This window comes from Capsella rubella, unplaced genomic scaffold, assembly GCF_000375325.1.
Source record: "Capsella rubella cultivar Monte Gargano unplaced genomic scaffold, Caprub1_0 scaffold_8, whole genome shotgun sequence".
Classification (NCBI taxonomy): Eukaryota; Viridiplantae; Streptophyta; class Magnoliopsida; order Brassicales; family Brassicaceae; genus Capsella; species Capsella rubella.
Window position 1 is genome coordinate 7,221,135 of NW_006238916.1, and position 11,636 is coordinate 7,232,770.

General features: G+C 34.5%; 5 protein-coding genes across 5 annotated transcripts; 3 read left to right on the forward strand and 2 right to left on the reverse strand.

Annotated features, from left to right (window-relative positions):
- The first annotated feature begins 765 nt into the window (after positions 1–765).
- On the forward strand, positions 766–2,543 carry LOC17877057 (membrane steroid-binding protein 1). Its single transcript, XM_006281013.2, has 2 exons — positions 766–1,184; positions 2,070–2,543. Exons 1-2 carry the CDS (start codon positions 865–867, stop codon positions 2,407–2,409), a joined length of 660 nt encoding a protein of 219 aa, XP_006281075.1. The 5' UTR covers positions 766–864; the 3' UTR covers positions 2,410–2,543.
- A 991-nt stretch (positions 2,544–3,534) lies between these two features.
- On the forward strand, positions 3,535–4,827 carry LOC17875159 (WD repeat-containing protein RUP1). The gene has a single exon (XM_006280556.2). The coding sequence runs from the start codon at positions 3,569–3,571 to the stop codon at positions 4,724–4,726; it is 1,158 nt and encodes a 385-aa protein (XP_006280618.1). The 5' UTR covers positions 3,535–3,568; the 3' UTR covers positions 4,727–4,827.
- Positions 4,828–7,519: 2,692 nt separating this feature from the next.
- LOC17875067 (transcription factor LAF1) lies at positions 7,520–8,646 on the forward strand. The gene is made up of 3 exons (XM_006279671.2): positions 7,520–7,652; positions 7,744–7,873; positions 7,980–8,646. Exons 1-3 carry the CDS (start codon positions 7,520–7,522, stop codon positions 8,536–8,538), a joined length of 822 nt encoding a protein of 273 aa, XP_006279733.1. The 3' UTR covers positions 8,539–8,646.
- A 304-nt stretch (positions 8,647–8,950) lies between these two features.
- LOC17875669 (25.3 kDa vesicle transport protein) lies at positions 8,951–9,933 on the reverse strand. The gene is made up of 4 exons (XM_023777553.1): positions 9,740–9,933; positions 9,347–9,654; positions 9,211–9,272; positions 8,951–9,068 (listed from the first exon to the last, which is right to left on the reverse strand). The coding sequence occupies exons 1-4, from the start codon at positions 9,931–9,933 to the stop codon at positions 8,958–8,960; spliced, it is 675 nt and encodes a 224-aa protein (XP_023633321.1). The 3' UTR covers positions 8,951–8,957.
- A 269-nt stretch (positions 9,934–10,202) lies between these two features.
- LOC17876158 (transmembrane ascorbate ferrireductase 1) lies at positions 10,203–11,342 on the reverse strand. Its single transcript, XM_006279627.2, has 4 exons — positions 11,199–11,342; positions 11,030–11,078; positions 10,730–10,929; positions 10,203–10,640 (listed from the first exon to the last, which is right to left on the reverse strand). Exons 1-4 carry the CDS (start codon positions 11,340–11,342, stop codon positions 10,311–10,313), a joined length of 723 nt encoding a protein of 240 aa, XP_006279689.1. The 3' UTR covers positions 10,203–10,310.
- Between the last annotated feature and the right edge of the window lie 294 nt (positions 11,343–11,636).

Consider the following 11,636-nt stretch of genomic DNA (forward strand, 5'->3'; position numbering starts at 1 on the left):
GTATTGATCATAACTTATAGTGTAATTAAATTTTGTATTGAATGATTGTCATAAACATTTATTTATTATTTTTTCTTTGCCATTTGATTATAACTTATAGTGTAATTAAATTTTGTATTGAATGATTGTCATAAACATTTATTTATTATAAAAAAAAATTAAAGCCTTAAATATTTTTCCACCAATAAGGAGAGAGTGAAACCTTACTTTTATATATATGATTTGTCAATGAGAAAAATGGCAATATAGTTAGTTATATCATTTTCATAAATCTATTTAGATATTATTTATTATTATCATTATTAAGTTATTAAATATATATTTTTCATCATGTTTAAAAGATTTTAAAGTATGATTTTATTCTATTTCAAGACTTTTTATATTTTTCTTGAAATTTGGCTTAAAACTTTTTTAAAAAGGTATGAGAAAAACAACTATATTCTCACTGCTTACAGATCTTTGTTTTTCTTTGGTCAACAACTACACTAGTTTAAATCCAATGAAACACATCAAAAACACTAAACACAATCTTGTCAATGTCATTTGTATTTATTTTTTAGAAAAATGTAGTTTCTTTTTCATAAAAGGAATTTATGTTTAGAAAAATGCAAATTTTTATTGTAAATCATGATTGTAATTAATTTATTAAAAATAAAGATTCTTTCCTAAGTATATAATAATATTTTCTTTTTGATGGTTGAAGCTGTATTTTACCCAATTAAAAAAAGCAATCAAGGTAGGAGGAAGTAACAAAGAGTCAAAAGACCTCAACCAATATCTCTATTTAACACAAAAATCAGATAAAAGTGAAACCTTTTTCAACAAACAGTGTGAATCAGTGATCTTTCTCTCTCAGTCTCAGCCATGGCGCTACACCTATGGCAAACTCTCAAAGAAGCAATCCATGCTTACACAGGTCTCTCTCCTGTAGTCTTCTTCACCGCCCTTGCTCTCGCCTTTGCCATTTACCAAGTCGTATCAGGCTGGTTCGCCTCACCGTTCGATGATGTTCGTAGACATCAGAGAGCTAGATCGTTGGCTCAAGAAGAGGAGCCACCGATTCCTCAGCCTGTTCAAGTGGGTGAGATCACAGAGGAGGAACTTAAACAGTATGATGGCTCTGATCCCCAAAAGCCCCTTCTTATGGCTATCAAACATCAGATCTATGATGTAACACAGAGCAGGTGAAGTTTTTTGAATCTGAGTTAGAAAATTAGGTTATGGGTTTGTTTTATGGTTTCCTCTAGTTCTAAGCATATATGAAGCTGTGAGAAATCGTAAAGTTGCTCACTTTGAGAATCACTTTCACAAAAGCTATGCTTTTTTGGGTGATTGAAGTTTTTTTGTTTTGCATTCTTTTGGGTATCTGTGAAGCTGGATATCGTAAAGTTGTTCACTTTGAGAATCAATCTCACAAAAGTTGTGCCTTTCTGGGTAATCGAACTTTTGGGTGGCATATTTTAAAAATGTATCATTTTGCTACTCCATACTAGAGAGAGATTCAAAGGAAGCTGTAGTATGTTCTTGTTGCTGATGTCTTCTAATTTTGTGACAGTTCTTAGCTCATCTTTGAGTATAGTGAATGATCAGTTTTCTTATGATCACGCTAGACTAAGTGTTGTGTTTGTAATGAAAGGTTTCGATATTTATTGGCTTCCTCTGTTCCTCAGATATTTATAATAACTTAGACATTTGCATACTCTCTTCTACGAGATAATCGTAAAGTTGTTCACTTTGTAGATAAATTGTACAAACTTGTCTAGTTTGTGTTAACTGATTCTTCTAAGCTGTGCTTTACTGGGTGATCGAGCTCTTTTGGCTTGCATATCGTGAAAATCTACCCTTTTGCTATTTTCATACAGGAGAAATAGTCAAAGGAAGTTGTATTATGTTCTTGGTGTTAATCTCTGCTAGTGGTTGGGATCTTTGTTGAAAACTCTTAGATCATATTTGAGTATATCTAATTGGTCATCTTCTTATGATTACTCTAGACTGGTTTTTGTATATTTAAGTGTTGTGTTTGTAGTGAAAGGTTGGATATTTATTTTTTTGCCTTGTTGATTTTGTAGGATGTTCTACGGACCAGGAGGACCATATGCTTTGTTTGCAGGGAAAGATGCTAGTCGAGCTCTTGCAAAGATGTCGTTTGAGGAGAAAGACTTGACTTGGGATATCTCTGGTCTTGGTCCTTTTGAGCTAGAAGCTCTTCAAGACTGGGAGTACAAGTTCATGAGCAAGTATGCCAAGGTTGGTACTGTCAAAGTGACCAGTTCAGAACCTGAAACCGCATCTGTGTCTGAACCTGTAGAAACCAGTGATCGAGATGCTCATGTAACCACAACGCCTGAGAAGACCGTTGTGGAGAAGACTGATGAAGCTCCTGCTGAGAGTGATTTGAAGAAAGGATAGAGTCCATTTCGGATATATGCTCTGATTTGTCATAGAGACCAGTTTTATAAAAGGATTGTAGAATCTCTTATGTTGATGTATCAATGAATAATCTTGCTGATTAATGATAACTCTTGAGTTTATCCTTGTGTTTATGAGTCTGCTTATGTATATCCGCAAGGACATGATCTGTAATCCGCAAGCATTATAATCCGCAAGGACATCAAGGTTTCAACTTTTTGTATCCATAAATTTCAGGGCCGATCCTAGATATGAGAAGCTATATGCCAAAAAGTTGAAGATTGAAGCTGTTCTCAGCGATTCATATGGGTTAGACCTACTCAATGGTACTTAAGAGACCTTTTTCCAAGCTGTCGTGATATGATTGGTGAACTTATTTATTCAAACAGGATCAGCTTTCAAGTCGTGAGAGATATATATAATTGAAATCTTCAAAATAAAAAAGGCCAAACATGCACCAAGATATTAATGCACATGTAGTTGTTATATAGCAAAATAGCATTCTCAAAACGTAATGGGCCGTCGATCGACGTGTACTTTTTGCGTTCACTTTTATTTTTGTCTTGAACAATAATTGAAAAAATAAAAGAGGCTCAATATAAACCACGTAGACGTTATGAGTTTTTGAGATCTACGACGACGACGACCAAACTAATCGTTAGGAAAGATTTCACAATTTTGAGGTTGTAAAGCTTATCTCGTGTTTCCATATGTTCCTCCTTCAATGCTATTTCTATCTGCACCCTCATATGCAAGATATTGCAAGTTGATAGTACCCTAATCCCATTATTGTACCCTTGCTCTTAACTTAAGATATTATCAAAGTTAATACATAATAATACGTGTTTAGCTCTAAAGCATAGACTAATATGATCATGGTTAGAGACTTTAGTGGTTTGTTTAGCCATGTGTTACAGATTAAGATTTTGGATTATTTGAAATACAAGAAAAGTTCTATCACGGATTTACCAAATTCCACTTATAAATGTTTTGGCTTATACTTTAAAATCCCATATATAGTTTTTTCTTCATCTAGTAAAAAAAAGATATATAGCTTATATATACACATCACATCACAAACACACATACATATATGAATGTAATGTGGAAATATAGTTTCGTGTGGACCTAACTAAAACTAGTCGTCGTAAACTCATTCATGGAGGCTTTGTTCTGCTCTGAGATACTCAACAACAACAACAACAACATCAGATCCTCCCTTAACGATCTCTCTTCTTCATATACATGGCCAATGATCATGACCTCCTCCTCTTCTTCTTCTCCATCTCCCAAGATCATGAACATTCCTAGATGCGACTGGGATCTTTCTCTCTCCGCGGTTGTTTCCTCCGCATCCACCGGATCAGACTCTATCGGAGCTATCGAGTTCGACCCGACCGGAGATATCATAGCTACGGGAGGTATCGCAAGAAAGATCAGATCGTATCGTTTGAGTTCTTTGTTAAGGTCTTCGTCACGTGACGATCACGCGAGGGCTTCTGAGAGCTGTATATGCACGCCGGCTAAGCTTAGCAGTCTCAAATGGCGACCCGATTTGTCCGGTCGGGTTATCGGGTCGGGAGACTACGACGGGGTTGTGACTGAGTACGACGTGGAGAAACAAGTTCCTATCTTCGAGAGAGACGAGCATGGAGGTAGAAGGATTTGGAGCGTGGACTACACGTTACACAATGGCTCTCTCGTAGCCGCGTCGGGCTCCGACGACGGAACGGTTCAAATGTGGGATCCTCGTAACGGTGGGTCGTTGGAAGAAACGGTTAGGCCCGGAGGTGGCGCGGCGGTTTGTTCGGTAGAGTTTGATCCGTTAGGTGGATCTTCTTTAGCCGTCGGATGCGCTGACCGGAATGCTTACGTGTACGATATCAGAAGACTCGTTGACCCTTTACTTGTATTAGACGGGCATACCAAAACGGTGACGTATGCTCGGTTCATGGATCCTCGAACGATCGTCACCGGTTCGACCGACGGGAGCTTGAAGCAGTGGGATATAGACAACGGACGGCGCGTGGTTCGCACGTACCGAGGGCATGTTAACAGCAGGAACTTTGTCGGGTTGTCGGTTTGGAGACATGGTGGTTTGGTCGTGTCCGGGTCGGAGAATAACCAAGTGTTTGTGTATGATAAGAGGTGGGAGGAACCGGTTTGGACGTGTGGATTGGGTCAACCGGACCGGTTTGGATCTGACCGACGGTTCGTGAGCAGTGTGTGTTTGAGACAAGTGGATGAAGATTGGTGCACACTTGTGGCCGGAGGATCCGATGGGGTTTTAGAGATTTTCTCGGGCCAACGGAGCTAATCAGTATTTTATAATTTATATATATATATTCTGCTCTTGATTTATACAAATTGTTTATCAGTTGAACTATGAAATGTCTATATATTAGTTATTTCTTTTAATATGATTCAATGTTATCATTTTTTTTTTGTAACTGATCAAACCATTTCCAATCATTGGGATTCGAATACACATTCTATAGAGAATTTAAATTTAATTCAGTATGGTTAACATTTTATTTTCTCATAAAAGAGTATTCACTTTTAACTTCCATATATATATATATATATATATATATATGTATAAATTAAGCTCATACAAATGTCATAATATGTTTGTTTTTATTGCAAAGTTAGAAATTGCTTTCGGATTTTTAAGATTCAAATCCGGACTAAAGATAATTTATTAAGAATCAAAATTTTAAAATCAATTTAGCTAAAACTACGAAGAAGGTTAGTACCATTACTTCTAAATTATAAAGTTTTTTTCTAAAGAACTATGCACCACGTACAAGTCTACATATAATATCATCAACAATGGATACACTACAATACTTTTTTAAATCAACCATAATTCATGGGATAAATGATGGGTTATAATAGAAGATGATATGAGTAGTTTAGTGTATTATGTATATTTGATAGATAATATCGATAAATGAATATGCACATGAAGTGTACAAAAGAGAGTGAGTATATTGAATTTGGAAAATATTTTATGAATCTAGAATATATGCTTTGTTTTGATAAAAACATTTGCAAGCTTATGATGAGTTTTAACATGGTGAATCTTAACAATATAATCAGACTTAGAGCATTGAGAATGCACTTCCTCACAATTTATATTTCTCATTTGAACTCTTAGTCTTCATATATTCGATCTTAACAATTATTTATTTTGATATCTACCTATAACTTCCCTCGATACTTGACTAAACTAAAGTCAGATATAGGAAATATCATTTATTCGTCGAACAATTTATATAGGAAGTATATTCTTTAGTGAATAATCATAACTATCTAGTATTTTTTTTCTCGATTAGTTATTTGTTGATTCCAGCCTACTCTATAATAATTGCACAATGATAACTAGACAAAACAGATTAATTCAATTGATAACAAAAAAAACATAGTAAGAAAATCTAGAATTCACGTTAGTTCTATTTATTTAGATAACGGTTGTTTGCATTAGATGAATATATTTTTATTTAAGTTGCAGAGAGCTCTTGTTGACCTCAAGTTCTCAGAATAACGAAAGGCAGATGGTTTTGAAAAATCTCTGGAATACACACCCTACGTTATAATTTATTTATTTTTTGTCTGAGTTTATTTTGGGTTTAGAGATTAGTATTAATAAAGATTTATGATTTTAGTTTTAAAAGTTTATTTTTGTGATATTTTTGGAAAAAATATCTTGTAATGGTATTTTTGAAAAATTGTCCTTAATCAAATACAATACGTAAGAATCCGAACATACTGTATATTAGATGCATTTCAGTATATGGAAAAAAAGCCAGCAAGCCCATTTGGGTGGCTACATATGGAAATGCAAAATATCCCCTTCTCTCAAATGTAAACCCTATTTGTAAATTGAAGTGTATTATATACAATACACTTCTATTATCAATAAAATCCAAACAAGTTTTAAAACGTAAACAATGTGTAGCAAATAGGAGGAAAGTGTTGACTCACCTACCAATATTAATTACATAAATATCCTAACAAACAAAATTTTAATATTGATAGTAGATTATTTTTATTATATGGTTTTAAAAAATTAAATACATACATTGCCAAGTTTGGTTAATTGGAAAATCCAATGTCCGATCGCTTCTGATTAGCTTAGCGAAGATACACCATTACAAAGATTGGATGATTCTTTACATTTTTTTTTTCTAATTTCATAATCATTGATTCGGACCAGACAAAGATTGTTTTGTCAACGTTAAGCTTTGCCCTCTCTAGATGACTTTAACTCACATCATATATATGATTTGGTCAAATTACATCATTAACACTTCTACATAACCAAAGTCTCTTAATCTTTTTTTACTTTAATCCGAAACCAAAGTACTTAAGTCAATTTTTGACACAAACTTGTTTGACATTGATAGTGAAATGTCTTCAGTTTACTTTGTAGACAAGTGATCATCATATCCACTTGAGTTAAATCATAGATAAACACTAACATCGTAACAAAAGTTTCCTTGTGATTCAAAGTTTCTACTATGATTCTATTATTTTATTAGTCATCGTTATAGACTTTTTTCATATAGAGCTAAGAAGAAGAGAACAAAAGATATCTGAAAGCAAAAGATTCCTTCATCTTCTCTATTTGTCTTAAATTAATTATATAGTTTTATAAGTTTAAACCAAGTGACTAATTGGGTTTATTACAACTAATCTTTGCTTACATATTCCACCAGACTTTTAATTAATCCTGCCTCCTTCCTAGCTACCTTCTAATATATACTACTTAAATTACACATATGCAAAAATTACAAAATACACGTGTATACATGTAATTTCATTTTGAGTCCGCATACGTATAAACTTGTATGTGTCATATGTCATTTTTATATATAACTAAGCAGCCCCATTTGTGGCTATTTCCTAAAAGTCTCTAAAACTATGGCTTTTATGTGTTTGTGTTTACGTTTAAAGTAATGGTCTCTCTATATATATCTATGTATTAGTTATCTATATATACTGATCTCTGTCTGTCTTTGTCCCTCTCTCTCTTATTCATCATCATTTACACATAAATTGTCTCTTAATTAAGAAGACTTGAGAGAGAAAGAAAGATACGTGGAAGATGACCAAATCTGGAGAGAGACCAAAGCAGAGACAGAGGAAAGGGTTATGGTCACCTGAAGAAGACCAGAAGCTCAAGAACTTCATCATCTCTCATGGCCATGCTTGCTGGACCACTGTTCCCCTCCTTGCTGGTTCTTTCTTTTTTCTTTTTAGTCTCTCAAATCCTTTGTTAGACTCTTAGTTCTCATCCTTATAGACTAACTTTAGTCATTATGTTACCAGGATTGCAAAGGAATGGGAAAAGCTGCCGTTTAAGGTGGATTAATTACCTAAGACCAGGACTAAAGAGAGGGACGTTTAGTGAAGAAGAAGAAGATATCATATTGACTTTACATTCTTCCTTGGGTAACAAGTAAGTAATACCTTACTGGAAACCTAGTTATAATGTAACCAAAAGGTGTGAAGCTAAACTACAAGTTTCCATTAATCTGATATTATGGTTCTTGGATTTGGATTAGGTGGTCACGGATTGCTAAATACTTACCGGGAAGAACAGACAATGAGATAAAGAACTATTGGCACTCTTATCTGAAGAAGAGATGGCTCAAATCTCAACCACAGCTCAAAACTCAGATATCAGACATCACAGAGTCTACTTCTTCACTACTTTCTTGCGGCAAAAGAAACCTGGAAGCTGAAACCCTAAATCACGTGATCTCCTTCGAAAAGTTAGCAGAGTTACCATCTTCATCTTCATCACCACTACCGCAACAAGAAAACAACACAAACATGATGATGAACAACGATAAATACTTGCCTAAGCTGTTCTTCTCCGAGTGGATCAGTTCTTCAAATCCGCACATAGATTACTCCACTGGTGTTGTTACAGACTCTAAGCACGTTAGTCAAACTCAAGATCAAATCGATGAAGAAGAAGTGATGATGATCAACAACAGCTACTCTTCACTTGAGGATGTCATGCTCCGTACAGATCAGTTCTTGCAGCCTGACCATGACTATGCAAATTATTATTCCTCTGGGGACTTCTTCATCAACAACGACCAAAGTTACGTCTAAAAATGAGACGTAATCAAGAAATGTGAATAAGAGAAACATAAACAACTTACTTGCGTTACAAGATACATATAAAAAATATTCTGTTTTTCTTTAGATCAAACATGAACTAAGCAAACTTTTTCTGTGGAAAGCTTGGATTTTTAGTTTATTTCAAATTGGTTTTAGTTATCTATTTTTTTCATGGAAATCTGTATATACAGATAAAATAAATTATAATTTGTATGTGAAGTGTTGTTTATCATTGGTTCATGTCTCTATCTTTGTCTGTCTTCTTGTTCCTCCCATATAGTTTACTATTGTCGTAGACTAACTTAAACAACATTTCAAAGTCAAATTAAAAAATTAACAAGTAACTATAAATTATTAGCTACTAGGACGTTTCATATATACACTCTTCTTCCTTTGATTTTCAAAAATATTTATATCATGGTTGAAATTAAATAATCATCTGTCATAATCAATCTTGCTTTGAAAAGAACAAGAATAACGAGAATAATGGTCGTCACTGGTGTCCATTTTAACGCAATATCCTGCAAAATTTGTAATAACATAAAGTAAAACATTATTACCTATCCATTATCCAAAGCCAAAAGCTTCAATACATTGAATTGAAAATTTTGAAACTTTAGTCTTGATGAACCATATATATGTCTAGGTATTTCAAATATATACCTGACGAAACTGTGAACTCCAAATGGTTGAAACAGACGTTCTTGGATCCAAATACGCTATTTCTGATGTTTCTTGCAAAACAAAAAGATTATATTCATAACAAAAACTACGTAAGTTCCAAGTCAAGAACAAGTACCTAGAAGCTGTCGCCTTTGTATTATATCATTTATATGCTCGGTGACTACATGGAGTTCTTGTTTCCGTAAAGCATTCAGCTTGGATAGGTTAGCCTGTGTTCTCGTGTCCATATATTGTTTCCTTATTCTCCCTATGATCTTACCAAACCCAACGAAGCTATAGGGTTTTGAGATTGTCTTGATCAATACTGTCTCGTCGAACTTATCAAGTTCCTTTTGCAGATCCTGCAGGTAATGAAACAATAGCTTTCTTGGATACGAAGAGTCAGATAGCGTGATGTAACATATCTTCTTCTCCACCAAGAAGCTTCACGGTTTGAAAACTTGAGAGATTAATAATGAGTATATCGAAAAAAGTAAAGAAATAGAGAATGTAAAATATGAAAGGATACTGGAAAGAATGATGATCGAGCAAGATGGTCATCTTAGGATGTAACAATGAGCCTTTGGAGATTTGTGTAAGAAGGAACTCGGCTTGTTGCTTATACAACAAGAAGCTAGCGTTGTCTTGTCGGTTTACATAGGTTTGATCTTGTGTAAGAGGGAATCCATCTTCAACCCTACCAATGATAGTTACCTTCACCATTATCGATTCTTGATTTTATTCAGAAAACATATCAAACTTATATACAAACCTTAGAGGGGAAAGAAAGATTGAAGATGATGAAGATATTCCATTTGTGTATGCAAAGAAACATAGCGTGGTGGTGGGAAAGTTAATGAAATGAAGACTTTGGAGGCCAAAAAAAAATTTGGAAATAAAGAAGTAAAGATTTGGGATATCTTGTTCATAAAGGCAACTTTAGTGAAGGGGAAAGCATATTGAGTTTCGTCCTTCAAAGTGCCAACGTTTAATGCAATAAATTTTTCGTTCAATTTTATGAAACTTACAAACTTGCAACACCATTATTATAAGCAAACCTTTCACGTATGAAACCACAACATTATGTTTTTAAATAAACATTATGGAAGATAGGTTATTAAAGCTGAGTAGCTATAGTTATCTTCAACATCATCTGAGGAAGGAGCAGGCGTGGCAGAGACAATGAGTATCACAAAAGTACCAAAGAGAATTGTGATAATAGCCATGAAGTTGATGAGAAACGCTTCTGATCCGAATTTGTCAAGCCCTGATGTTTCCATGAAAGTGAGCTTCTCAAGAAACCCTAAAGCCGTGTTTCCAACCGCAAGAACATAAACAAAGAGGCCGAGAAACACGTGCCATGGAAGCAAGTTGCTTCTGAGAGGTGTTGATCCTCTAGGGTAGAAGAAGACTATAAAGCTATACAACCACTGCAAAGTATAAAAGACAAGAAGAAAAATAAGCTTTTCATGAACAACTTCGATTTTAAAGGTTCTTTCTTGTTTAAAAGATTGTTTACCTGAAGGACATAAATAACAATGACTCCAATACCAATCCAAGAATGGAGGCTATAGAGATTTGGGATGTTTGACTCGTTATGGTTCTTGAAAGCAGCACATATCCCCCAGATTCCAAGTATCAGAGCAATAGCGTGGAGAACAAGATGAATCTTTTTCTTCACTGGTTTCTCAAGCTGAAGCCATTTGTGACTTATAATTGCTGTTTACATTTGCCAAAAAAGAAAACATAAAACGAATTACTAAAAATATCAACCTTTATATATATGTATCAGTATTTTTCTTATGGGTCTTGTTGTTACCTTCGCCTCCCAGAATTACTAAGCCGATGAGCATCAAAGGAGGATGAAGCTAGATAATTAAAGATGAATTAAACATAAATTTCAGGAAAAAAGAAACTTGCAAAAGAAGAAACTGAATTAGGGCTACTAATTAAGCATGACTATAAACAGAGAGATCGAGAAGAGTAACATTGAAGATGAGTCTCTTGTTGGTAGACTCCCATGCAAATCCACCTCTATAACTGATTGACCAATAAAGAACCATCACCGATAAGACTAAGGCGAGCGTGTGTGGCACAAACGCCACCATCCTTGCGTTTATTCCGAGAGCCATGGTTTTGTCTTTTTTGGAATGTTCGATAGTAAACTTTGGAACCAAAAGCAAGAGAGAAAAAGAACCTTAAATCCTCGTGAGAGTCTAATGAAAGTCAACTACTAATTAACCCTTGTAGTACTGCTGTAAGGACGACGTGCCAACTAGTCAACCAATGAAGAATTCAATCTCTATGAGCTCACAATCCCACCTCAGGCTAAAAGTCACAGATTTAAGACACACGACTTTGTACAAACTCAAAAAGACACAAACCTAGTACAACGATCATTTAAGATATATTTTTTAATATTATTA

Bases quoted from the DNA above. Each gene is read 5' to 3' on its own strand.
- LOC17875067 (XM_006279671.2), top strand. From the start codon at position 7,520: ATGACCAAATCTGGAGAGAGACCAAAGCAGAGACAGAGGAAAGGGTTA. The intron at 7,653-7,743 runs GTTCTTTCTTTT...TTATGTTACCAG, and splicing joins CACTGTTCCCCTCCTTGCTG to GATTGCAAAGGAATGGGAAA. The intron at 7,874-7,979 runs GTAAGTAATACC...GATTTGGATTAG, and splicing joins CATTCTTCCTTGGGTAACAA to GTGGTCACGGATTGCTAAAT.
- LOC17875159 (XM_006280556.2), top strand. From the start codon at position 3,569: ATGGAGGCTTTGTTCTGCTCTGAGATACTCAACAACAACAACAACAAC.
- LOC17875669 (XM_023777553.1), bottom strand. From the start codon at position 9,933: ATGGTGAAGGTAACTATCATTGGTAGGGTTGAAGATGGATTCCCTCTT. The intron at 9,273-9,346 runs GTACTTGTTCTT...AAGAAACATCAG, and splicing joins ACAAAGGCGACAGCTTCTAG to AAATAGCGTATTTGGATCCA. The intron at 9,069-9,210 runs GTATATATTTGA...CAAATTTTGCAG, and splicing joins GGAGTTCACAGTTTCGTCAG to GATATTGCGTTAAAATGGAC.
- LOC17877057 (XM_006281013.2), top strand. From the start codon at position 865: ATGGCGCTACACCTATGGCAAACTCTCAAAGAAGCAATCCATGCTTAC. The intron at 1,185-2,069 runs GTGAAGTTTTTT...TTGATTTTGTAG, and splicing joins TATGATGTAACACAGAGCAG to GATGTTCTACGGACCAGGAG.
- LOC17876158 (XM_006279627.2), bottom strand. From the start codon at position 11,342: ATGGCTCTCGGAATAAACGCAAGGATGGTGGCGTTTGTGCCACACACG. The intron at 11,079-11,198 runs GTTACTCTTCTC...TTAATTATCTAG, and splicing joins ACAAGAGACTCATCTTCAAT to CTTCATCCTCCTTTGATGCT. The intron at 10,930-11,029 runs GTAACAACAAGA...AAATGTAAACAG, and splicing joins AGTAATTCTGGGAGGCGAAG to CAATTATAAGTCACAAATGG.